Genomic DNA, 26741 nt, shown 5'->3' with positions numbered 1-26741 from the left:
TAGTTAATAGTTTCATGCATTCTTCTAAGGGAAACCAAACTTTGAACTTTGCCAATTAAGTAAAAATGGAAATGACTTATGGTCATTTGGTTTTAAAATATATCTATTTTAGTCAAAAGCTCTGCACAGTAAGGATGTTTACTCTTTATACAAAATGTTATTCTTTCCTTTAAGTCCATACAGCCATGCCATTCTGCTTTTATTCTCATTGGTCAGCTTGCTATTTCAGAATTAATTAAATTGAATGAAGCAACATGAAAGTTCTAGATATACAAACTACTATGATTATTAACCAAAAGCCATCTGACTGGAAGGAAACTGAGAGAACAAACAGGGTCTGTTCAAAAGTCAACCTCGACTGACTCAGATTAACACATTAGCAAGTTTCCAAAAGCAAAATGCTACTGTTTTTCTCACACAGGCATGAATAGGTAGAATTAAGTTATGGTAACTGGAAATGATGCGCGTCCTTTGCTGCTGGCTCCTTAGGTCTCCATTGTGTAAGTTACTATTTTTAAATAGCAGTAAAATGCAAATTACAAGTAAAGAACTTATTTGAAGATGATGGTCTTACAGTCTGAAAAGTTACTAACTTGTTAACAGTTCATAATTTGTCCAATATCTCGTCATCAGAGCAGACTGCACTGGTGAGAAAGTGGTTGTTTTTTTTTTCAGGAAAGCAAAACAAAACTAAGAAAAAAAGATTTATCATCTCTGGAAGAGAAAACCATTTGACTTTAACCTGGCATCTTTAAGCTGCTATCTTGACACCATTGTGTTTTCCAAGATCGAATATTTTTGCATGCTTAAAGCCTGCCACCTAGTGCTTCAATGGACAAATTCTGGAAAGCAGTAACAAAATGTACTACTTCATTCATGCCATCTTCAGAAAACACCACAATTATTCAAAACAGAAAGTTTCTTCCACCTCTACTCTAGTTTCTCTCACCTCTATTTCTCATTCCCTTTTACCCTGGGGAAGAAAAAGGTAGTTTATTTCTTTTTTAAATGGGATTTCCAAAATTTGCAATTCCACATTTTCCATTTTTAATGATCGGTGAAAATTTCCAATGACAATATCTTTGGATTATTTTTTTTTTTTTCATAGCATCAAAGGAACTTTTGAAATTTTAAGCAAGTCAGGAGATAGAGGTCCTGAACTGCATGTCAAAGAATTCTCCCCAGGACACAATTTTTGTGTTCTTCAGTACTGTATGAAATAAACAAGAAAGTAACTGTCAACTCATACTGTAGGGCTTTCAGTCTGAAAAAAAAGTCCCTGCCTCCAGCCACACAGGGATACAAACATAAATTATCTACAAAGGGATACAGTGGGATCCTATGGCCTGGGAAGAATAGTTATAAATGATTATGACTCAAAATAACCCTGACAAGGAGCTCTGGCTGATGACCATAGCTGGGCTCACCAGTCTCTGAAGAATGAGAAAAAGTGCTTCTGGACATGCAAAAAGCAGAGGAAAGAGAGATAAAGTCTGGGTTCCAGTTGACACCCCTGGTTCCCCTCCCGACAGTCTGCACGGCACAATGGGGTCAGTGAGGAGCTAGCTGGCTCTCACAGTAAACAGCCAGTGAGGCCGGTGCTTTTTATCGATGCTAAAAGGACTCAGACACTTCCTGCCATTTAATCCAGGACCATTTTTCTTTCAAAGAACAGGAAAAGCCTCAAGAGATTCCCACAGTGATCACAGCTGAGCCTGCTGCCAGGGTACTGGGAACGCTGAGACTGGAAGAGGATAGATCAGGGTTAGGAGAGAGTGGTATCCCCTTTTCTTCTTGCCACCTATTTACCACAGACCTTCACACCCACCATTACATTTGATACTTGCTAGACTTCAGCCTTGTAAATGGCTCCTTCAACACATCAGTCACCTTCTGTAATACACTGTGCCTGCTCCTGCACATGTAACACAACTGTCCCATCGTGGCATGTGCCCTCTCCTCTTACAGTTAAGTTTAGGTTTTGAATGCTACTTTCTACCTAACTAAAACACAGCTGTATGAAACTACTTTTTTTTTTTTTTTTTAATCCACTTTTTGCTCTAAGACCTCCTAAATTAACCCAGATTTACATAATGCACTAATCTCAGCCACCTTCTCAACTAAATTCTTTGCTGTGCTTTAACAATTTGTCTAACCTTGCACCTATTCACTCACTCCTGTAAGCTTCTTGTACCCCACCTTTACTCCTCTACAAAATTTTTGCTGATGACAAGGTCATCAGCTTAAAATGGAAATCTTTTCAGGAGAATGCAGCCCTCTCTCTATTCAACATCATCCACTTTTCTTCACTTCTCTATGCATGCCTTTTACATTAACTAATCCCTTCACTATTTCCCTACTTTCTGCTACAACAATTCATTTTCTGTTTCCAAATAATTGATACACAATTCAATGAATTACTCAAGAAACTATAAACTCATCAGCTGTCACTGAATACTAATCTAGTGCAAGCTCATGAAAAATGGTTTCTCCATTACAGAGATACAAATGTGCAAATGACTCTAAGTACTTATGAGGTACCTTCTTAAACCGGACTACAGCAAGCAAAAGGCCACTTTCCTTTTACTGCACTAACTTCCCCTGCCAAACATCCTTGACCCAAAAGGGTCTGGGAATAACTTAGCATCTGGCAGTGTAAGCTGTTTTTCCTCTTGGCTATCTCTCTGATCTCTAGTACTTTCTGCACAACTCAGCTCACTGCTCCGGACCATCTTCTGACAGCAAGAGCATGTCTGGCCCATGAAAGTCAATGCAGTATTGGCAATCAAATTTTAGCAAATCTTGGATTACTTTTGTCTAATTCTAGCCAAAAAATGAAGTGCATTTACTTTACTAGTATACTGGTACCTTTCCTGCTTTACTGGGAAATACGAGTAAGTCTTCTTTATTCCAACTGAAAGTAAATCCCTCATGCTTTGTTTTACAGGCCAGTTTCCTCTGAACTTGGTCCCCAAACCCGTTCTTCTCATGGCAGACTGCTACCAGTAATGTTTATTCTTTCACTAGGAAGACCAAGAAAAGATCCCTTAGGTCATTACAAAGGTCTTCCAATACACTAGGTGGCAAGGTATGACTTACTTTTCCTGCAATCTTGCTATCTCCAACTTCAAAATAGTATTTGGTTGTGAAAGCAGACTGCTTTAGTAAGTAAGTCCATCTCTTTACAGTCAAGTGGAGCGCTGACATGCTAAGATGGGTTTGTAAGCATTAGAAAAGTTTGTATTAGACTTGTTCAGTATCCACTGACAGCTTTACTCCAGACAGAGGATATGAAATCAGTGTATTTTAAGATACCAAAGTTAACTTTCACGTGGGAGGAAAAACAAATACACAACCACTACCACCCCCTCAAAAAGCCCATAACGAAGCATAAATACCACCAAAGAGCACATGTCCTTAATTATCTCATCTCTGTTCCATGACAACCTCCAAACTTACCTGGTATCCTGATAAAAGACCAGCCGTTCTGAGGCCTGATCCCTAACAGCCCTCCTGGATACTCTGGGAAGAACTGGGAGCATTGCTTCAGCCAGTCAGCTGCTAGCTCAGGGGCTCCATTGAGTACACACTGCTTTGCTTCCAGGCTTCCTCCTTCCTTTAGTGCCCTGCGCTCGTATTCTGCACTTCGGTCATTGCAGTAGAACTCCAGTGGCACAGCTGTTACCTACAGGTAAAATAATAATCAATATTCTTGTTCAGATTTCCCCTCATCCCCAAATCCCTGGTTCAGACACCTTCCCACAGGATCAAATTTTAAAAGTCAAATCATCACTGACATGTACAAATGGAAAACAATCTTAGATTGGCTTAAAATAAGCAAAGATGCAACATCTTCCCACACCACAAAAAAAAGTCCTATGAATAACCAAGCATGGCCTACTTGCCTTTTGATAAAACGCCTTGTGCCAATTGCTACACAACTGATAGCAAAGCTGAGAGTAAAAGCATAATATCCTTGCTGCACGTCTCATTTTGACTGATCTCTTCTTCATTTTTTAAATTTTTATTTTTGCCCTCCACAATCAAGTATTTACCTAGCAGAGATGAGATTTACATATTGTCCTTAACAGAAATTCATGTGATAATTTAAAATGGGGAAGATACATTAGAAATGAAAAAAATGAACATGAAAACAGCCCCATTTGGAACAGCACATTTCTTGGGCTTGACAGCTGATTTGAACAGAAGTGGACCACAGAAACAGTGCAAACAAGCACAAAGTGACCATCTTCCTCTGGCTGTTCTATGAATCCCTTGCCTTATTACCTGCTTCAGTACATACAACCCAGCTGGACAGACCAGTGTTGCAAACGCAGGAGCTCTTGATTTCATGCTATGTGAGCTATTCTGGCACAGCTTCACCCCTTCAACTACCCTGCTCTGCTCCATCCACCCAAATCTGGACAGAGTGTTGAAGAGCCACGTTAACCAAACAGCTGTATGCCCAGTGGCTGTCAGGTCCTTGAGTGAAGAGTTCATCCCAGCAGACAAGGCTGTCCTTCAAAGGACAACTTCAAGATACTGAAATAATAAAACCCCAAAGCATAACTGAGCCACGGTACATACTAGGACAGCCTATTCTGCTGGGTTTTTCTTAAGATACTTCACCAAGAATTAAACAGCATGATCCAAACCAAATACAACAATTACACTACCTTCACTCAAATATAAACAACAATTCATTATCTAGCACTACAATCCTTCCAATAAAAATGCAGACCACCAAGTTCTTCCTCCTATTTTTTCTAAATGTAAGTCTGTTTGGGGCAACATTCTGGGGTAAGCATTTACAAAGCTATTTATAACCTAATTTACAAAAGAAAGCTAGTAGAAACTTTCACATACTATTGACAGGCTTAATAACATATTGTAAACTCACTTAACAATGAGACTAAAAATTAATATTAGACAACTAACCTTACAGTATGGACTTAAAACACAGAAAAGTTATAAATTTTCAATTGGTTTCTTCACCAATACAGGAAGCAAATAAATCACTACTTTAGCAGTCATTGTGCTTTTATTTCAGAATTACAATTTTTAAAGGATCATCCATGTAGATTCATGTAAGTTAAAAAACACTGTGACACAAATCTTAACATGCAAAATGAGCACAATGCCTAGGAGACTATGAAAAGCAACATAACAAATGAAAAGGAACATGAAGGAAATCAAACTTGTGAAAGCTTGTGAAAAGGAGAGAGCTGCATAGGAAGAAACAGTATAGGGTTTGATAGCAAACAGTAACTAAAGTTTCTGGCAAATTGAGAAAGGGTGGGAATTGGTTTGAAAATGGGACAACTGAAACATTAAATGGAGTAAAAGAACTATATTTGTATTGCAGCCGAAAAACTTCTATGTATTTGAAAGGGGATGAATTTTTTTGTCCCAGTTTACTCTGGCATGATGTAATTAACTGCTACATACTGAGAATAACATATGTAACAGTGTATCATGCAAATGAAAATACTTTAATGGTTTAACTAAATCATAAGCAATAAAGTTATTTAAATATCAAGTTTTAAATAACGTACTTTAGAAGTCTAAGATGAAGCAAGCAACCCATACCTCAATACAGACTGTCTGATATCTTAGATGCTGGCTGCTCCTCTCTGAACATTCTAACTGTGTTGTTCAGTGTAAAGTAAAAGCTATCAAGCAAGATCTTCTTGGTGGTCCACTCCTGTTTTACAGGAGCTCTTCTCATAGGAAGAAATTAACCTCACAGAGATGTATTTTTGCAAGGACAAATCAATTGTTTGAACAGATTCATAAGCACAATTATAGTACATACCAAAATAAAATCAAAAAAGCATCCAAAATCTTAGCAATCATGGTAAAGGTATTGTTTTGTAAGATGCCAAGAGCTATTTTAAAATGAGACTGGCTTATAGGTCACACAGTCACACATGAAACACTGCAAACTGAAAGAGACTGTGTTAAGTTAGACTTTGTATACTTTCCCACTACTTACTAGATACTGTTAGAGTTAATGCTATCTTGTACTGCCATCTGCAGTCAAAGTATACGGCTGCCTCTTGTGGGAGAGGGCAAGACCTCTCACAATTCAAGTCTAGTTGCCTGAACACTGATGTACACCACAATGATGATACAGACTTAGGTTGTTTCTTTTAAAGGACACTACTAACCATCACATTTCAGTTCATATTTCTATACTGGACAGACCGGAACAAAAAGTCTTTCAGGCACAGACAACCCATCTCATTTATTTCCAGAACACCTAGGACCAGCAGCAACTACACACAAAACCAAACAGACTAATTTCTGACACAGAAACATGGCTTATCTACTGAAATCAACATGGAGATTTGTACACTAGGATTTTTAAAAGAAAAATAAAGTCACATCATAAAATTCTACAAGCTAGTAAGTAGCTCCTCACAAGTAATACCTCACCTAAAGGAAGAGCTGGGAGATGATCTTGAGACAAACTCTGTGTGTGCCTCAGTGCAATTTCTACATTAAAACCAACAAATATTCCCATGTAGGAAGCATGCCTGTGTAACATTGACTGACATCTGGGGACATAAGACTATCTTTAATGTCAGCTCCACACTTCTTTACATGCATACACACACTAGGGTAGAGCTGTGCATCTTTTACATGGTCTTACAAGAAAAAATGACACATTTCTGAAACAGATCCAAAAAACCTTCCATTCAGACTTGTTCATGCTTCCCCTCTCTCCTTTTTGCCATGGCACAGTTTTTAAGTTTTTTTCCAGGTTTGTTTTTGTGGTTTTACTCATAACAAAAGGTAGGGTAGTCCTTAGTAGTAAATGTTCCTATGTCAACACATTATTGTCAAACAGACTGAATGTAACAGTCAAGGTTCAGAAACACATCCAAAAAAATACAGTGGTAGGGATATATGAATGCACTGCTACCTTAAATTCAGTAACTTAGTTTAGTTATGGTAATTGTAAAATTGTAAAAATGTAAAATGCATTTATCTCCATGCAAAGTTAACCTTTCAGACTTTGTGAGATGCCCAAACCCACTTCTGACCACATTAACTGACACACTACTATACTGAACTGCTAAATTAAAATAAACAGTATTACTCTAAATTGAATTGATCAGCTTATTTTCTTAATGAATACAAGATCCATCCTCCAGTTACTTCTTTTTTGGTGACTGAGGCCTCTCTGTACTCAGGAAAACTGCCTATATGGAAAGAAAACTACAACACTGAAACCCCCCCCTCGCCACTACTCCCCCAGCTGCTACATAAACATACACTCCTGTTTCTATGATTCGCTCCATTAACTTCCCAAAATTCATCACAGGTCAAACAACATTAGAAGGCTATCGTTTCTGAGAACATATGTGCTCTTTCTGCTGTTTCAGGTCTTCTGCACTCCTGCCAAAAGTTTCTAACAAGCGTAAAATTAAGCCTTGCATTCCTAGAAACAAAAATCCATGCCTCCACTTAATCATTTTTATACACCAGCCAAGCCAAAACAAGCAATCTGTATTCACCAGAATGTACGTCAGATATGATCTCTCCTCATCATTTCTTTCCCCTTCCTATGTAGCCTTCTGAGCCCCTCTCCTCCCTTCCTAATGTACAGTAAGTATTCAACATATTCATCTGCAATGCAAATTTAAGTGCAAAGGGCAACAAGTCAAAGGAATCTGAAGGAGAAGTGATTTTCACGATTTACTCTCAGAATAATTTCTCGTTCTTGAACCAGGTAGTATGTTGTGACTAGGAGGCGATACGTGACCTAGAATATTCAGTTGGATCCCTGGCCCCTAGAGCTGCAGGCATGGATGAAGTCAGCTTGAGGAGCAGCATGTAGGTGAGAAGCAGAGTCTTACTTGCTATCATGTCTTCTCCAGATGCCAATGTATAATTGCACATGCAGCCCCATTTGATCAATACTACAGCAATAATATCAACAGTAACTGAAGAATAAGTAATCTGGATAGCCTGCTAATATAACTACATTTTGTCCAGCTTTGGCAAGATTCAACAATATGGCATGAAAGCAACAGCTACAGACTTAGGAAGCTCTCATGTCAGCCCAGGAAGCTTCAGCTAAAGTAATTTCAAAATTCAATTAATAGTTGATGGACAACCCCAAGGAGTACCACTTAATATGCAAATGATTTAGAAAATGCAAACTCAAGTAATTCTTGTATATTGCAATTTGGCATTTATTTTCAGGAGCATAAGCTGACACAATGAGAGAAAATGAACATCCTTTTCAAAAAAGCATTGCTCCTCAGCCCCCTTTTGTCATCAGAGTTGACCAATCGATCAACCCATTCTGTTCATGTCATACCTACATCTGCCCCTCAGATTACTGGGGAATCTACCTGACAATCTCTACTATAATTTTGCATATTAGGAGAGAAAGTGAAGTCTATGTATCTCAGCATAACTCCTGTTGGGTGCTTCTTACAACTTTCCTTTTTCCTTCAGTACACATTACAGTCACTTCCTCTATGAAAAAATGCACTATTGAGTACAGTAGCAAACGGATATCCTCACAACAGTTTTACCCAACCACAAGAAACTAATAGATCATCCTGTTCTTAAGACACAATTCTAACAAGATTTAAAACACAATAGAAAATACATAATTTACAACTTAACTTTGACTTACCCGCGGACTGGCTATGCACAGGAAGGACGGCAGCTCAGTCACCTGGCAGCACCGTACACATGAGGTAGCTGATCTCCTTCGATGTATGACATGATCTGAATAGCCAGTAACTGCTTTACAGTGGCTACTGAACACAAGGTTCTGAAAACAAAATTAAAATTAAGAAGTTACTATGGCTATAAAAAAACCCTCCTAAATCTTTAACCACCCATGAGAAGGACAGAGGACATTCACTAAATATTTCTCATTGAAAAAGGAAGTTCTACACATCTTCTGCAGTGACAATGTACAGAATCATTGTGTAATTCTCAGAACATTCAAATCCTGAAATGATTGATATGAGAACAGCTCCCATCAATACTTGCCTTTACACTCAGCTGGCAACAGAAACAAGTTTTTCTTTCTTTGAACCTTTTGACCTTAGCTTTTATAACGAAGGAAGTATGGGAATATTCTAGTAGGCCTGACCCTCAAGTTGGTTTCTAGCTACTCTATCTTTTCTGAAGCAGGGATAAAATGAAATTTGGCAGAGGAAAAAAAAAAAAGACTCTAAATGAGATTGGACTGGTACATCTGGACTTTCATCTTTTCCAACCTCTTCTTCCTTTTCTGTGCAAAATAGCTCTGAATTTTATCCCAAAGACTTTTAAGGTGCTAGCATGGTTACTCACACACATAAACACACCCATGTATAAAACCTGGATTTTGCCACAAATGTACCAACAACCTTTTGATAGAGAAAAATATACTGAGTCAAAAGTGGGGGCACTGAGATGACATTGCAGTTTAAAGAAAGGAGAGCTCTTCGAAGGTGCTCAACTCTACACAAAAAATAACAGAAAACTAAATTTTATTAATTTGCATTAGTTATTATATTTACTTTTTAAATTATAATATCTGCATCAAACACTGAAATAAACTGCTTATAGACGAAGCCATTTTTGCTACTTAGTTTTTATTCTGACACTTGTATATTCATAGCAACCAATTGTTATTGTTACGTATAATCATTTCCTATAGTATGCGGAGCGTTATTCTGCATACTATAGGAAACAAGCAACAGTTTTAGGAACATTAAGATGTATACCTCTGCTGTAGGATCACAGGATGTGCCCTCCTGACAATTCCAGCAGTTCACTTCAGTAAAATTTGAAGAGCATGTAAAGCTTTGGCATTGTTCTGCCTCAGTTCCTAACACCAAAATTAATTGCATCCCAATGCACCAAAATAAATTGCATGAGAACCTCCCAATTTTCTAAAAACACGGTGTTTTAAGTTCTAAACATCAGGGCACATGACAGAAGCAGATACTCTGTATATCATGTCATACACTGGATATATGCATTCCCATGTATGTCAAAAAATGCTAGAAAACATCCACAGCAGTAGTCTATTACAGATCAGGCATTCTGGGCCCTTTCTATTTCCACATATAGATGCACTGGGTAAGATACAGATGGCTGGCACATGTAATTTGGAACCTGTTGACAAGGGAGAAAAATAGTCTTACTGTACATACGTGCTAGTACCACTTAAGAAACACAATCAGTCAATCCTAGCATGTAAGTCTTTCAACTGCAACCAGTGTGACTCATGGTCTGGAGCTGGAAAACGAAAGTTTATAATCTCTGACTGAGCATCTGCTTCTCTATGTAAAAGGTGAGAGCAGAAAGAGCTGACAATAGCCTTTCACTGACAGCAGGGTTAAAAATCACAGGTCAAAGCTTGGGCCACACTGAATAATGTGAGATGATCCCCCAACCAGGCTCTTACTCAGCTGGCAATAGTTCATCAGTAATGCTGGCTTAAGCAACAACTGCTTCACATGTTCCCTCCTGTCCCTGCAGAGTCCCTTCTTGTTGGCCTAGCTGTCTGTACTCATCATGATGTTGATCAAGATGAAAACAAACGCTTGCCCCTTCACTCCAAGTTAGTTTTGTGATCTGTTTCACCACCTGGTAAAACAGCCCGTGTGCTGAAACAGCAGAGTAGGAAGCACACGGGTGGGAGTACATGGCTGTGGGCAACCAGTGTGAACGCTGGCTTACTCATTTGAGAACCAGAAACAGTGGCAACAAAGCACAAGCACTGCTGCTGAGAAGGGGGAGTCCCTTCCCATATCTGTGCCACTGCCTGTGCTACTTTTATCACCTGTCACACCCCTCTAGAAGCCTATTTAGCTACACATCTAATCAAAGAACAAATTCAGCAGCCATGAAAATAGGAAGTTTTCTGCAGTTGGCTCCCATGAGGATGTGACGCTGCAAGCCCACATGAGCAGAGGCAGGATTCAGAGGCTGGGAGTAAATAAAGGACAGCAAGAGACAAAGAGTGACTTCCCTTCTCAGCAACAGCAGGCTACTAGACAGACTCCTAACAACTGCTTTAAGCTCAAAGCCCCTCTTCCCCTCCACCCCTGGCCCACACACTGGGCATACAGCTGATTTTACAAAGAGGAACGAGCACTGCATGCAGTCACAAGAGCTCTCCAGTAAGTCTTATGACAGCAAACGCTGGCATACTGATTGTTGGCCTGGTCATTAGAGCGGCTTGGTAACTTTATTTCCTGGAAAGTGAGAATACAAGAAGCGGATAGAGAGGAAGCTCACAAACTGTAATTCCAAACCTATGCAAGTTTGTTATTTAATTCCCTTTTAGAAGGCAATATCAAAGAGCCATCAAAGCTGGCTTTAGCCCAATTAGAAGTACCCAGGAAGAAACATAAAGGAAAACTTCCAAGAAGGTATCCAAAATAAGAGAAAAAGACTATTTCTGTATACACACAGTATTAGAAGTAGGTCTTGTACATTGGCCTTAACCTGGTGTTCAGCACCATGCTTCCTGTGTATGAATTATAAGCAGGTTACTTAAGAAACATCCCTCTCTGAATTCTCTGACATACACAGCCATTAAGCATTCATGGACAGAGCAGACACCAGATATAACAGGGACAGCAGAAACCAGCTTCCCATCAGTCACACATGGAAAAGACCGGGTAAGGTTACAGAACTGAACACAGTCACAGCTCCGAAAGGGCTCCTATACCTTACTACAACAAACTCAAGAACTGATGAGGAGGACTGTTAAAAAACTAGAATGTACACATCTACTGCAACTATGCAGTCCAATGTAAGTGTTGAAAGAGGCTTTCCTATATGGCAATCAGAGCTGCAGATAAATATGGGTGATTGCTACCAGCACCTTAAGCTCATTAACACTTTTTTTTATATATATAAAGAAAATTAGGAAAGCAAAGGAGAGAAGGATTCATTTCAACAGATCAGATTTTATATTAATTTAAATCAATGTATACAAAATAATACACATGTTGTGGAGGTGCTGAGTAAAGGGAATGAAGAGACCTCACACTGCAAGGGATTTCTGTGTTTACATGAAGAAACTCATACTATCTTTAGACAGGTGTTACCTCAATTTCAGTAATATTTATTAAAAAGAAATGTGATTTTTGTCTACTGACTTCTTTTCATATTTTGTCTCTCCTATCGGAAATGCTGATCTAAGCAGTTAAGAAAAGCCTTTCCAGATTTATACCATTTCCTTTTTCCTCTGTTTCTCCCCCTCCTCACTCCCCTTCATGTTACTATCTTGTGAAACCCCAGAGGAAGCCTCAGGGGATTTTACATTGAAAATTTCTCAAATTTGGGCTAAGACAAAAAAAGTGAGTTCATTTTCACTCACAATGACGCATGCTGCTAAAAGTCAGGCATGTAAAGGGCAGTTTGTTTTCCAACTCTCCCTTTGGTTTTGCAAGGTTTTTGTGGTTGGTTTTTTTTTGGTTTTGCTCCCCATTTGTTTTTTCTTTTTAAAAAAGACGTTCTATATCTAAGCTGTGCAAACAAAATTCTGCAAACATAGCTTATTTCAAAGTGACTCCAGGTGGCAATCTGTCTAACATACAGGTTAGAAAACAGTTCTAAAGAATCTGTCTCAACCGTAGGGCTAAACTTCCTTTAGATATACTGGGGTTATCACAAATGCGCTGTACTGCACACACTGATGAACTCTGCTCCTCAGCTGGCTGTTTTCTGTGTAAAAGGTACTAGTTATACCAGTCACTAGTTACACCAGTCACAGCACTGGGACCCCTGAGACACAAGTAATGACTTCCTCAAAGAACAGAAATTATTTGGAGAAAGCAAATTACATGTTTAGGTCTTGAAAGGTTGCGGTACAGGTGGGTTTGTAGCCTGTCCAAATGTTTTACAGTTCATTGTTAGTATTAAAACCTACATGTGCGTATTTCACACCTCATATTTAGTATCTGTTATTTCACCTTCTGTTCCATAAGAAAATATATTGACTTTCATTTTAATATACACACTAACCTGAAGGTTATATAACAGAAGGTTATATAAAGATCGATTGTCTTTCTACACATGTAAAAATAAATGCTGCCTTCTGTAAGTGCATACAACTTCTGATACAATCTACATCTTTACTATTAGGCTGCAACATCTGACACCACACAAGTTTTCCTTAACCATACCAATGAGAGGACAGAGCTGCAGTATAGTTTCAGAGATAGGCATTGCACTGTCAGTATACAAACAGCTGAATGTATCACACAAAAAACCCACACCTGACAGCAAATCCATATAGCATAGACATTTTATCAAGCTAGACATGGAAACACAGAAGACCAGCACAGCCAGAGTTAACTGGCATACACACTCAGTTGGCTTGCTCTTTGTTTGATAACTAGGACAACTCATTTTGTTGGCTTTGCTGTTAACACTGCAAAACATGACACCAAGTCCAAAGTTGGTTTCCTACTGCTTATGCATCTTCAATTTCAACTTCCTCTACATGCTATTCAATTGAATTCTGGCTATCTCCTTTCCCCTTCCAGACTCGTGAACAGAAGCAATATTCCCTAGAGAAATTTGGCACGATCTCACTGTTTCAGAAAATATTTTTTTTTACTGCATATCTGCTAACTGACCTAGATGCTTTCCTGACTCTATGTTACCACTTTTGTGAACTTACTTCCCAGTTGAACAAATCAATGGAGGTATAACCTAACAACAGCAATTTAGTCATAAAGACAAAAACCTTCACACACATCACAGGCAAAAGATTAAGGAAAATTACTTTGCATTATACAGTAAGATGAATGCATGTGGAGTCTACCAGACAGCAGCAGAAGTAAATTTTGGAGTAGAAAGACAGCATTGACAATGCATGTCCATCAACTCTGAAACACTGCTAGGCTGAAGTCTCTGCTTTCCCCAGTTTCTGCAACAACATACCGAATTTGAGAAGAAAAGAGTTCGTTTCGGGCAGAAAACAATCATCTTACATGTAGAAAAACATTACAAAACTCTTAAGCTTGCATGTAGAATCCATCCCTGGCAAATCATGACTCTACTGATATTGCTCCAGCAATATTTTTAAGACTTCTAATTCAACTGATTTGTTTTTTATAGCAAGTTTTGAAATGTATCACCACATGGGAGGAAGACAGCAGTTAAACTATTTTTCTATTCAGCACTCTGAACATTATTAACTTTATCTAATAAAGCAGATAATAAAGTCATCCAGTTTCCAAGTTTGTTTTCCTCTGTTTTATAAGGATAGAACGGTTTTCCTAATTTCTCACTGATGAGGCTTTGTTACGGTCTCCTTATCACAGAAATTTTCCTTACCTGCAGCAAAGTGCAGCTGTGCAAGTTAGGGAAAGACAGCGGGAAATTTATATCAAGCAAGAAATCCCTGTTCCCCAGAAAATGTGACCCCCGCTGTTTCTCCCCATTGGTCTCCATCCAGGAACGCATGTGATGGAGCCTGTAGGATGCCTTCAGAGACAGGAAAAGAGCTAACCATCTGAAACAAAACACAGTACATAGACTTAATCACTGCTTTGGGAAAGAAAGGTGTGAGTTACAATGTAATTATTTAACACAAATGTTTTTTTCAGGATTTCAGGCTTACAGCGTCCTGACTTAAAGGAAACGGGCATCTACCAATTATATTACTCTTTTTTTTTTTTTTTTCCCTAAGGTGGCTTAACTGAATCTAAGGGATTAAATCAGAATACACTTTGAAGCACTTCGTTTAAAAGGGTCCAGACAGAGTTAGCCACTACTACTTGGAATTGCACTGACTTCTCTGTAAATTGCTCTATAAATAAATTATAACAACCTGCACAATGAATGCAGAACTTATCATAAAGATCACTCAGACAGATCAAGGGAAATTTGTATTATGCTACTGAAACACATAGAAATGAAACAGTAGTCCAAAATCCCAACAATATTTCACTTAAAAAACCCTAAACAAAACACCTTTATTTATTAATAAAGACTTGCTTTTAATCTCAAATTTCTTACAGTTACTATTTAACTTTAATCAGAGTACTGTCCGTTGCAGAGTACACCATAACTTAAAACAGATCATCTCCCTTTCCAAGCTAATGCAGTTCAGGATACTAAAAATCCATTATACTAAGCCTACACCTTGGAATTCCATTCCATATTAAAAACAGGACATGTGGAAAGTAGACAATATGGCTCAGAGCTGAAGAAAACTATCACAACAGAAGCTTATTCCACATGTGTTAAAACAGACACTCAATTGCAACTGCTAAGCATAGCAATAAACTGGCCTTCAAAAGTCTGGATTTCATGCTTGATAATGCCAGCAACCTACAATGTGATCCTAAGCACACTCCTCCATTGCCCTTTGACCATCTTGTGTATTTACAATGTCAAATCTTTGTAACACAGGTTTTCCTTTGACAGAAGCATAAAAATTGCCTTGCATAATGGTGCCCTATACCTGTAATATTAGATAATGATAGACAAATTATAATATTAGGAGGCATAGAAAACACAGGTTTACAGAGAGATGCCTCCAACATCACATGTATTTTTCCTATATTTACTAAAACAGAGGAAAATAACCCCAGTTGTCCTCACCTGGCTAAATGTCCCTGATTCATGAGGTTTGCCATTTCCGCTGGAGAGACATCAATAAACCGGAGGAAAGAAAAACAGCTTTCTTCATTGATGCCTATGTCAAAGAAATACTGAAGTTAGGCCAACACATTTCACAAGACACTTGTATCTGAAAACAATAAACTTACTTAATCAGTTCAAGGTACACATTGTCTGACATATGACAAATCTAGGTGAATAAACAGGAGATCCTAATTTAACTTAGATCTTTTAGAAATACTGAAAATTTAATCTGAACTGCTGTTGCCTGACACCAAGTTCCAGTTCATTTTCCAGTCTGGGCAAGAGAAGGGCGTTTACCAAGACAGACAACCATGTTCTAGGCCTGAAAACCATGCATCCAGTAAGGACATCGATTTAACTTACTAAGAATCGATAGGCAGCACGCACATTTGTGAATCAAAACACGTATCTGCCAGAGAGCTGACCAGAACACGCATGCCAAACATCCTCACTCTCATCCAACCAGTCAAATTGATTGGAAGGAGATGTAGGAAATGGTAGGGGAATGTAAGTGTGGGGATAAGGATGCAAAGGATACAGAGAGGATGATGGATACGTTGCAGTGAAGGGTGAGGAGCAGAAGAGATTATGTTCCATGTCAGTGGAGAAAGGCTTTCAGGCCTACCCATGTGCACTGCATATCCCAAATACCATTCATATCTTTTTACCTTTTAACTTCTACACAAAAATTATATTCCCAAAACTATTTTCTTTTTATGGTATGCCAAAAAATGTCCCCAAGAAAAGAGTCTATTACGAATACCAAACCAAACAGCAACCAGAAAAATTAGCGAGACATACAGAAGTTAGAGCATTACAGACTACTGCAGATTCCTGTAGCTGCATCTGGTTCTTCTTACTCGAAAAGGGTTTTGCAGAGCTGAACAGGTCCATGCTAAGAGATTTCAGCATAGTAATGCAGACAGTATCTCTCTGGCTTTTTTCTCCCCAGGTTTTCCCTACCCAAGTAGCTAAGCAATCTAATTAGCTCTTTTTAGTGAAAAAAAAAATCTATAATAATAAATTGTATTTGTTAATATAAACAGCTTATGTGGGTTTTTTTGCTTATTGATTAGATGCTGGGTCACCTGCATCTCATCTACTTTGTAGTTGAAAGAGAAGTCAGCAGGTTAACATACAATACAGCATGTTCTGAAATTAATCCAGGATTTCTCTGAATTGTATCTGTGAAAAATTCACATTAGGCTAAAAAGGCAGCATTAACCCCTTGAAGCAGGTTAAAACAAGACAGGAGGAGTGGAACAAGAGACTGCAGTAATTAAGTAACAAGTTGCCCATAGATTATTTTTCCAGCTGCTTCCCTCCTCTACCTCACTGAGCAAACTAAATATATGTACAAGAATGATAACAGAATTCTGAAAGGTTCTAATCAGATTATCTCAGAGGACTGATATGCATCTCAGTCTTTCTCCCTGAATAAGACATATTACATAACATCACATGCAAGCGTTCAACCCCAACTTGCTTCTGAGGACTGTAAACCTACCCTTCCTATGGAAGAGAGACTGCTGGATGTGGTCTGGTGCAAATGGCGAAAGTAAAACCCGTAACCACCTGAAAATGAAAGCAACAAACCAAATAAAATCACTAAGGTGTTAACACTTACAATGTTCAATCACATAATCAACAGAAAATGCAGAGTAACCATTCAGTTCTTCATTGTAAGTATTTCAGCACTCTGGGTATCTGGAATTGCATGGCAGTAAGAGAAAAGCATCATCAGTCCACATGCATTATTGTTCATTTGATACTGGGACACACCATTGTTCTGGAATTGCATCTGATGCTGTAGAACTGCTAGTCTTACCTTCAAACATGGCTTTCCCATCTCTGCCCTGAGCATTTCTCATAACTGAATGCAAACAAAATTAATCAAGAATTCCCACAGTCAGAGAAAACTACACTCAGGCAGCTTTTATTCATCCAAGGTAAGCATTAAAAGCTGTCAAGGCACTAGTAGATGCACACGATATACCATGTCACAAAGACAGATAATAGCTTCCTTAAACATGAAAACTCACTGAAGGGAAACCAGGGGGTTTTTGGTATTTTTTTTTTTTTTAAAGAATTCTTTTAAAGTTTAATTCTATTACACATCATCAGCAACAACTCTAAATTCCTTTTCCTGACTTTCTTATTCAATCAAAGGGATATTTGATGATCAGGATTCCACCAAGAAACAGCATCACATATCAGATTCTTAACAGCTGAATGAATGAAAGAAAACTAGGAATGTGTCGCTTGGCCGATGTCATTTAAGCACATCAGGTAAGGCAGTTAATTAGCACTTACAAAGCTCAAATAAGTCTAAGTAATAATACTAAATATGCTAAGCTGGAGAGGAAGTGGAGAAGGCTTGCCTGTCCCGTGAGTGGTTAAAGACCCTGATCTGTCCATGACGGTAGATGAACTTTGAAATCTGGTATGGCTTTAGGGAGATGTGAAATGGAGACCAAGTTTCTTGTCGCTCAAACAGCTCTGGGTGATTGCACACCTGTAAGAAAGAGAGCATGTCAAACACTGCAACAAATTAATTTACTCTGATGCAGCACTCACATCCCAAATCAGCTATGACAATCACTAAGACTTTAATATTGACTAGTATGTCACAGCTATTTTAGTACATTTGCTCAAATTTGAACACTACATCTTACCTTTTCCAATTCATGTAACAGCTATTGCCTCTTCCCACGTGAATGATTTTCTTCAACAACCAAATGAATTTTGAATTTGAAACCAAACCATTTAGCAGAAGCATGCACCATTTGGCTAAAGCTCTTCAACCCCAACATCATGCTACACTGCATCAGAAACACAACTGAACTGCATACAAATTTGCTTGCCAATGCCAGAACTTTTTTTATATGATGTTTTCTAGAAGCTGCATTTTAATTCTGAACTAATGAATATGGTTTTTTAAAAATTATTACTTAAAATAGCCTTACCTTCCTGAACTGCATGACTAGATTCATGAGACTACTAGTGGTGGTCTGTGCTTGCTGAGTAGTGCCCATTGAGGACTGCAGGAGGTCATCAATAGAGATTTTGTTTTTCAGAGCTTGGTACAACAGCTTCTGTCGACTTGTCTGCTGGCAGTACATAAGAATTTCAATCTGCAAAATAGTAATGAAGATTTAGCCTTTTCTATCTCTGAAATGAAGGATGACCATATCAGTATACAAAAAGCAGAGAGAAACATATCTTAAGGAAAACATAACTTTCTCAGAAAAAAACCAAACAACATAGGCAGTTGCATTCATATCTGTATTTCAGGATCCAGCCAGAAGGACTTAACCCATAGGTGTGTTTTGGAAGGCTTTGGTAATGATGTAGGAGACAGACCTTTAAACGTATATGAGCAAAACTAAGCAAACAGATTCTTAAGAAGCTCTGAAAACATCCTATTCGCAGCTGATCAGCTTAAACTCTGACCTCAATTCTACTATCCTACTGTTAAAATGCTACCCATTTAGAGCCATCTTAAACAGGTGCCAGGTGCATCATGTAACAGTGTCGGTGGGAAGTTCTAGTTTTGAAAATGATAAGCACATCAGAACAAAGTAGATGTCTCTTAGCCAGTGGTCCCAAAACCTGGGGGCATGCTGACCACAAGATCATCCAGTATAGCTAACATCCACATGAAATTAGGAGACTAACAAGAGAGTAAGATGTTGCCACTATGCATTTCTTGCTCTGTACAAGCAAGCAAAAAGAATCCTAAATCCACACCACATACTTCACAAAGGCAACTGTAGATGTTTATTACCCAATCACTGCTGTATCAATCTCCTTCACTTCAATTAGTGGCATTTCTGTCAACTTAATCAGGCTTAAAGATTTTTTATTTGTAACTTAACAAAATGTTTTCCCTAGAAAAGTTTATTAATTAGGGGTTCTTCAGTTACATTCACACCTAATGAGATTGCTGGGTCATGGTGACAGAAACTGAAAGTCCATGAAAGGTCTACAATGAAATTTGAGGTTTGCAGACTGACAAATGAATTTGCAGAAACCAGATTAGAGAACAGAGCTATGACAATAAAGCTGAAATACCCATTCCAGATAAATATTTTTGCTCACCTTATCTGACAGCTCATTCTCCACATCCTTCTTGATCCTTCTCAACATGAAAGGCTTCAGGATCATGTGCAAGCGGGATAGCTGGTCTGAAACACAGGGAAAGGGGAAGAAGTAACTATTACTTCACCAAAGAAGAAAACAAATGGTGTTGTACTACAAATTAAGTCCCTTACTGCTCAGCCATTTCCCCCCATATGAGTTCTTACAACATATTTCTCTGTTGATTTTTCTTTTTTTAAATGAGTGCCGAGCTCCACTGTTTAACTTATGAATCTAAAGATATACTTCAAAAAATAAACTTCTAAAGCATTTTATGTGTTCTATATTCCTCTGGGCTGAACAATATGGTCTTAAATTTATCACTATTAGTGAAGAATAAAGTTTCAGATGAGACAGTGCTAATTCATGAAAAGAGATCACTACAGCTTTAAGTCTTATGCCCCCCAAATTATAGCATCACAAGGGCATAGTGCACTGACAGACAACTACACACTTTATAACCTGTAAAAACAAAGTTCTGGGTATTTGAGAACTCTTAAAGCCTTAATTTTTGTGACGGGTTCTAACTGTGCTGTGTTCTACTCCAATTAGCTACTTAGTTATGTAGAAAATCTAAGTTATGTCCTAAAATTTACTGTGAATAATTTTTTTTTAAAAAAGAATTTTTATGCTTCTCTTCTGGAGCTCAAAAGGTCTTTAGGGCTTCATTTCATAATTTTTATGTCTACAGCTTGCAACAGACTCAGATAATTTCCAAGATCATGTGCTCTGTAGAAAGTTAAGAAACACTTAAAATATTTGTTTTCCTGTGTTTGGGAAAGAGGAGGACTGGAAACAAACAGCAATCAACATTTTCACTACATGCTTTTCTATTCATTACACATGCTACATTACAGTCAGAAACACAAACTGACATAAACTGTAGACAACAAACCATAACATTTCAATCACATTATGCACCCTGTGCTTTAGAGGACGTTTCTCATACAAAAAAATGAAATATAAAGTTTATCCATTAGTATTAGAAAAGGCAACATATTTTTAATATAAAAGCTACTGTAGTTACACACTGCACTCACTCTCATCAATGGCAGATTTGTTCTCCGCATGGCTCTCAATGTCCTTAGAAAACCACTCATTGAACTCTTCATGGGAATCAAACAGCGTTGGCATGATAAAATGCAGCAGGGCCCACAGCTAAAAGGAGAAAACAGTAAATCAGCAAAACTACCCTACTGTGGACAACTGGGGATCCCAAACCCTTGCAGCTCTTTATGAGCAAAATCACTTTACTACATCATGAGACATGGCAAAATTAAACAAAACCCAGCTGCATCCTCTTCCTCCTCCCCACCCCGCCACCCAGAAAAATGCCAGATATATCACCTTAGCAAAACACCATTAGAAAGCAGTGAGCAACACAGCACAATGATTACAGTCAGCAGAAGGAAAAGCCCTCCTGTAATCTAGGTATTACTAATCATTAGGTATCTTCAGTTTATTTTTATTTGAATGTGTGACACATTTCCCAATTTTCCCCTTCCAGAGCTGATCCCATGTTTGTTTGCCAGTGGTTTGCTACAAGCATGATTCCACAACCACAGAAATACAACAGCTTTCGCAACTGTTCACATATATTTAGTATATATTCTTGTTATTTATAAAGAAATGTCCACTCTTGTGAGCTCCCAAATACCTCAGCCATGGTGTTCTGGATTGGGGTCCCAGTTAACAACAATCTGTTTCGACACTGGAACTGTAGTAGAATCTTCCAGCGAACACTGATGAAAAAAATTACGAAAAATCATTAAAACTGTTTTTTGTAGAAGGATATGAAACAAAAGGAATTTTAAGACCAATCGCTTTCAGTGACCTTTCCAAATAATTTTTGGAGGTCACTGAGTAAAACTATCACAGCTACTCTCCAGTCTTTCAAAAGACAATTACAGGAAGAAGTAGCCTTTTACAAATTACAAAGAAACATGCATAAATTATTTTTTTAAGTATCTTTTTACTCACTTTTAATACAAATGCTTGGATACTAATAAAATCTCATTATTAGAATAATTAATTTCCTGAAAGAAAATTTTTATGAACCAGAATGTCATTTATTTTTCATACTTTACAACACTAACTGTATGGACTACTGTGGCAGGAGTGCTGAGCTATACATACATATATACACACACACACACACACACACACTTAAGAGGGGCAGTTTCCAAGGAACACTGAAGAGACAGACTTTGGTCAGAATGAGTCTGCACCTAAAGCAGTCCAACTTACTGTGTACAGTGATAACCCGGACAAAGGTTATGGGAAAGCAATTACAGAAATAAAGACGGACAAATCCATTATTTGAAAACAAACAGAAAGCTTTCTGGCACAGAGTCTTATGGCAAAGATTGGGCTTTACTGCAGCCAAGACTATTCACAAGGTTCTGACCTTCATTCGTGTCTGGAAGTGCCACTGAAGGAGGAATTAAAATAATGCATTTAATGGAGCCAATATAAGCAATATATGCTAAAGACTACAGAGTATTCACCAGGCAGAATTCTGTGAGTAGCCAGGAAAGAAGATGAACAGCATTTCAGACTGTTTTGTTTAACTGTCCTGTACTCCATGAAAGTTTCTGCTCCACAATTACTTTTAAATTTAATTACTTTAAAATTACATTTTACATATTTGGAGAAGGAAAATCTAGTGGATCAATCCAGTGTCACAGAGTTATACACATATTTAACTAAGTTAGATACTTAACTAGGTTAGACACTAGGGTCTTATGTATGTCAATTTTTACTTCTATCAATTTATGTAATCCTGATGTTTTCATGAGGTTGACAGAGAGGGAAGTTTTTCTTTCCAGTTAATTTATTACCTGGAGCTACTCTTTAGTGCTTGCGCTTCATCCAGCACCATATATTGCCACTTCACTCGCTGGAAATACTTCACATCCTGTACTACTAGCTGGTAACTGGTAATCACCACGTGGAAAGGAGCATCCTGAGTATACAATGTCTTCTACAACCACAAAATAAGAAACAAATGTCCACATTATGTAAATACATCGTGAAGAATTCACTTGTGTATACTGTAATTACAGACTTCTGTTTCACAATCTTTTTTCATTATTACTGCATTTTTCCTCAGCTACTTTTAAAATTAATTACAGCACAGTTATTCAACTGGTGGATCTGGACTTCAGCCCATTAGTCCTTGAACAACTTCAGATGTGTCTTAATGTGCCAGACAAGACTCAGGCATTGAACCCTGCAAGATGCTGTTGATAAATCAGGAACAATCTGACAGGCCTGCAGGGATGCTAGACTTGGGCATCCTGGGTTAGGTTACCCAAATAGAATAAACAGTCCTTGACAATGAAACTTCCTGCTTTATTTACAGAGCTCTGGTTTCTTCCGCTGAACTCCATACTGCCCTAAATTGCCCTGTACTGTATCGCTCTCCAGCACAAGAGAAGCCTTCTACCTCATTATCTTAATGAAAATGCTACTACATGGATGAAGAAAAAGAACTCGGTCTCCACACGCTGTTTAGCTTGGTGGCTTGTAGCAACAGTTTCTGCACAAATAACAAAGATGGTCAAAGCGCACGAGCGTGCTATTGTTACCTGACTCCAGAACTTCCTGATCACCTTTCTATCATGGGGATTTCCCCAGTAAGGTAGCACCTGGAACAGTAAAGAAGTAGAAAGATATTAGTTTCAAATAAAGACATACCTGCTCTAGAATTTTATACTATATATTCTACAAAATGAGAAAGACAGATGTCTTTCTCAAAAACAATGAAAAGGGAAATTACTTAACAGAAAGAAAAATCAGAAAGCACTTAAAACCATTTACAAACAGAGCATTCCAGGCAAAGGTATCAAAACAACTTATGTCTAGTATAAAGATTAGATCAAGCTATGCTGAGAATCGCAAAAAAACCCCAGTAGCATGTTACACCTTATAGTAATTTTTTTCTAAAAATTAAAAATTATACTTTGCTTATGGCAGAAAGAGGTTTTTCCTCCACCGCCACAGTTAACCCTACAGGACTAGTGGACTCTCTCCTGTTTAATATTCCCTACTGTCTCATTGGTTTTGTATTTCAGAACTGTACCCCGAAATCTGAGCTAAAGTTAAAACATCTGGTCTGGACATATTTAATATAAGAATTTTAAACAGCAAGCACTGGTGCCAGAGGAATTTGTTAATCCATTTATAGCTCAGAATTTCATGGGTCCCATTACTCAGGACAGATCTCTGCCCTGCACGGAAAGCAGAGTTATTGGTTAATAATATTGTACTGCCATCTTCTGTCTGACGAGAGGACTACACACAACTAGAGACAAAGCGAGGAATGCTGATTTCTGAGGTTGTGAAATCTTAAACGTCTCCATGCGTCAACTGACAAGCTCCAAATTTCAAAGTGCCTTCAGTCGAATATTGTTCAAACTTCCCTGAAATAAGGATACTAGTGAAAAAACAGGCTAATAAAAAAAAGTGATTTGCCTTTGAGTTTACATTTTCTGCCATGGACCTGAAGAAATGAATTCACTGTGGTTTACTACAAGTTTACTACACTGTGGTTTACTACAAGCATGACTGACTACACATTTCTGTATGATTAGAAGCAGGAACAAAACTGGTTGAAAAAGATTGATTAAAGTTGTAAACATGTGACAATCATAAGTTTAGGACACTTTTTACAACAAGTTCTGTTCCATGGAGCGGTAAACATTACTATGCAATAAACCCAAAGAACAGCTATATAATGACAGAAACTTTTTTATTTTCAAGTCACAAATGGAAAAATTATCTTTTCACAAGCATCCTAACTGCATTTTAAAAACTTTTTCTGTATTTCATTTATGAGAACGAGAAATTAACAGTTGCTTGCCTATTCTATACAATAAACTGATACAAGAAGTAAGTAGGTAGAATGGCCAATTGCTCTAATGTTTTCTACTCCAGGGTTTTTCATCAGGGCCCTTATTATTTTGGACCATGCAAATACATAGATGGATTATTTTTAGTTTTTTTTTAAAATTAATTCCTCACTAATGTAAGCATTTCTATTTCTTCATCAGTTTCTTTGAAGTTTCAGTAATCCCAATTTATCCCAAAGTATATCCCAAAATTATACACATCCCAGTTTATCCCAAAATACTCAAATCATCCAGTACTGAACTATGTTCTAGCACAACTTCTCCTCATATAGATACCTCAAACTATACACCACCATAACCCACATACAGTCTCACCAGGGACCTGCAGAGCAAGCTATCTGGTAAAAGAGAAGTCCTTTAATACTGCCCTACCCCAGATGAAGAAATCAAATATTACTTAAAGTAGTACTTCCAAGTAGTTTCCTCCACCTTATCAAGTAACCAAGACATTCAAACAATTAGCCTGAATGTTACTGGTATACTGGTTACTTATAACTAGGTGTCTTTTACTGTCATCTGTAGAAAAGAAAATCAGATGCTTAAAAAAAAAATTATCAAGACCTCTTCATATCAAAGGTTACTACGTTAACAACTCAAATATTTAAACTATATTCTGCTTTGCAGATGTAACTGCAAGCTTCTGACATTTTTGCCTATCTTTCATTCTAAAATTTCAACACTGTTTCAGCAGTACACATTCTTTCCAAATCTTCCTTTGCAACAGTCCAATGTTTTCCACTGGGGAACAGATAGGCAGCTCGTTTTTCAGTGACTGATTGTTCCTCGCTTTCTACTTACTATGTTTTCACATTTACATTATAACTGAAGAACTCAATTTATTTTCTTCTAATATTTTTGTTCTTACCTATTTATGCTTCACATCTTTTCTTGATTACTGGTTGCATGCCTATGGTTCTGCTATTTTCTGCAGTAACAACTGCATACCCTCTCCCTCTAATCTGTTTAGAGTTCAGTTTTGTTCACATACAATCTTTATCTTACTCAAATTGATACAAATGACTGGAAATACTGCTCTAACCCTAAAGACAGTATGTAAGACTGAAATGTTATTCCTGAATTTGCTGCCAGGTCCACACATTAGAAGTGAACATCATGTCCCTGACCCACTTCAATTCCTCACACACATCATCTTAAAGACACAAGAATGTATCTTTAAGCTGATGCAAAATGAAAATCATGTGACTAGAGTAAGAACATTTGTAAACCCTAGATATTGAAGGCTCCAGAAAAAAACAGATGATGGAAAAGTATCAGAATCAGGCTCATTACAGAGTTTCAAATTCCAAGGTCATTAGGCACCCAGATGCAGCAAAGAACTCAGGAGAACTTTTGAGAAAACAGAACTTTCTTAAACATGATTATTACCTTAAATTTAGGTACAAATCTGGCAAACTCCTGATGCCAGTTGTTAAGAGTAGAGGCAGGTGAAATTATTAAAAAAGGTCCCCAGATGTTCTCTCTCTGAAATACACACATTAAAAATAAAAATTTAAAAAAGAGACCCACAAATTAATTAAGGGGAAGGGATACAAAGACAGTTTGCTACAGCTTTACAATTACTAAATGAGCAAACTATATCCAACATAGCAAATCCTCCCAGCACAGCAGGATGTCAAAGAGTATCAAATAGAGTAGATCTAATGCTCAAATAAGACTTAATTTCATAACAGCAAAGTTGTTCCCAGAACAATCCCCTTTGTTTCTGAAAGTTGCCACCTTCAAGTACTAACAGCCCTATCATTTTGGGGAGGAAAAGAACTTCAGGTGGCACTGGAAAGCTTTGCTCCATCACATAACTAAGTTGATCCATTAGTTACAAGCTGGCTTGCATAATGAAGAGCCAGAAAAAGTAAAAGCCCTGTGCTGGCTTCCAAAAATCTCAAGTTGCAGTGCAGCAGGGAGACAAGCTTATCTGTTATCACTTCTATACAGATGAGCTCAAGAGCCTTCAGCTCTGCACACCCTTCTAGTGTTGTGGTCGATAGTGCCAGTGGACTGGTATCAAAAGGAACATAAACAAATGCACATAAT

The 26741-nt window shown here is 37.8% G+C and overlaps 1 protein-coding gene across 2 annotated transcripts in view; it reads right to left on the bottom strand.

Annotated features, from left to right (window-relative positions):
- Positions 1–26741, bottom strand: part of INO80 (INO80 complex subunit) — a 68885-nt gene that overhangs the window by 20696 nt on the left and 21448 nt on the right. For both annotated transcript variants that reach the window (XM_026849079.1, XM_026849080.1), the window contains exons 14-26: positions 26076–26171; positions 23367–23426; positions 22617–22759; positions 21434–21518; positions 20817–20934; positions 19738–19823; positions 18603–18770; positions 18018–18151; positions 17144–17211; positions 15595–15688; positions 14323–14500; positions 8657–8797; positions 3460–3685 (exon numbers count right to left, since the gene is read on the bottom strand). In XM_026849079.1, coding sequence (XP_026704880.1) covers positions 3460–3685; positions 8657–8797; positions 14323–14500; positions 15595–15688; positions 17144–17211; positions 18018–18151; positions 18603–18770; positions 19738–19823; positions 20817–20934; positions 21434–21518; positions 22617–22759; positions 23367–23426; positions 26076–26171 — 1597 coding nt within the window. The remainder of the gene's footprint in view (positions 1–3459; positions 3686–8656; positions 8798–14322; positions 14501–15594; positions 15689–17143; positions 17212–18017; positions 18152–18602; positions 18771–19737; positions 19824–20816; positions 20935–21433; positions 21519–22616; positions 22760–23366; positions 23427–26075; positions 26172–26741) is intronic.

This window comes from Athene cunicularia (assembly GCF_003259725.1).
Source record: "Athene cunicularia isolate RWA chromosome 5 unlocalized genomic scaffold, athCun1 chr5_part1, whole genome shotgun sequence".
In the NCBI taxonomy this organism is placed as follows: domain Eukaryota; kingdom Metazoa; phylum Chordata; class Aves; order Strigiformes; family Strigidae; genus Athene; species Athene cunicularia.
This window is presented reverse-complemented; position numbering and strand designations above follow the sequence as displayed.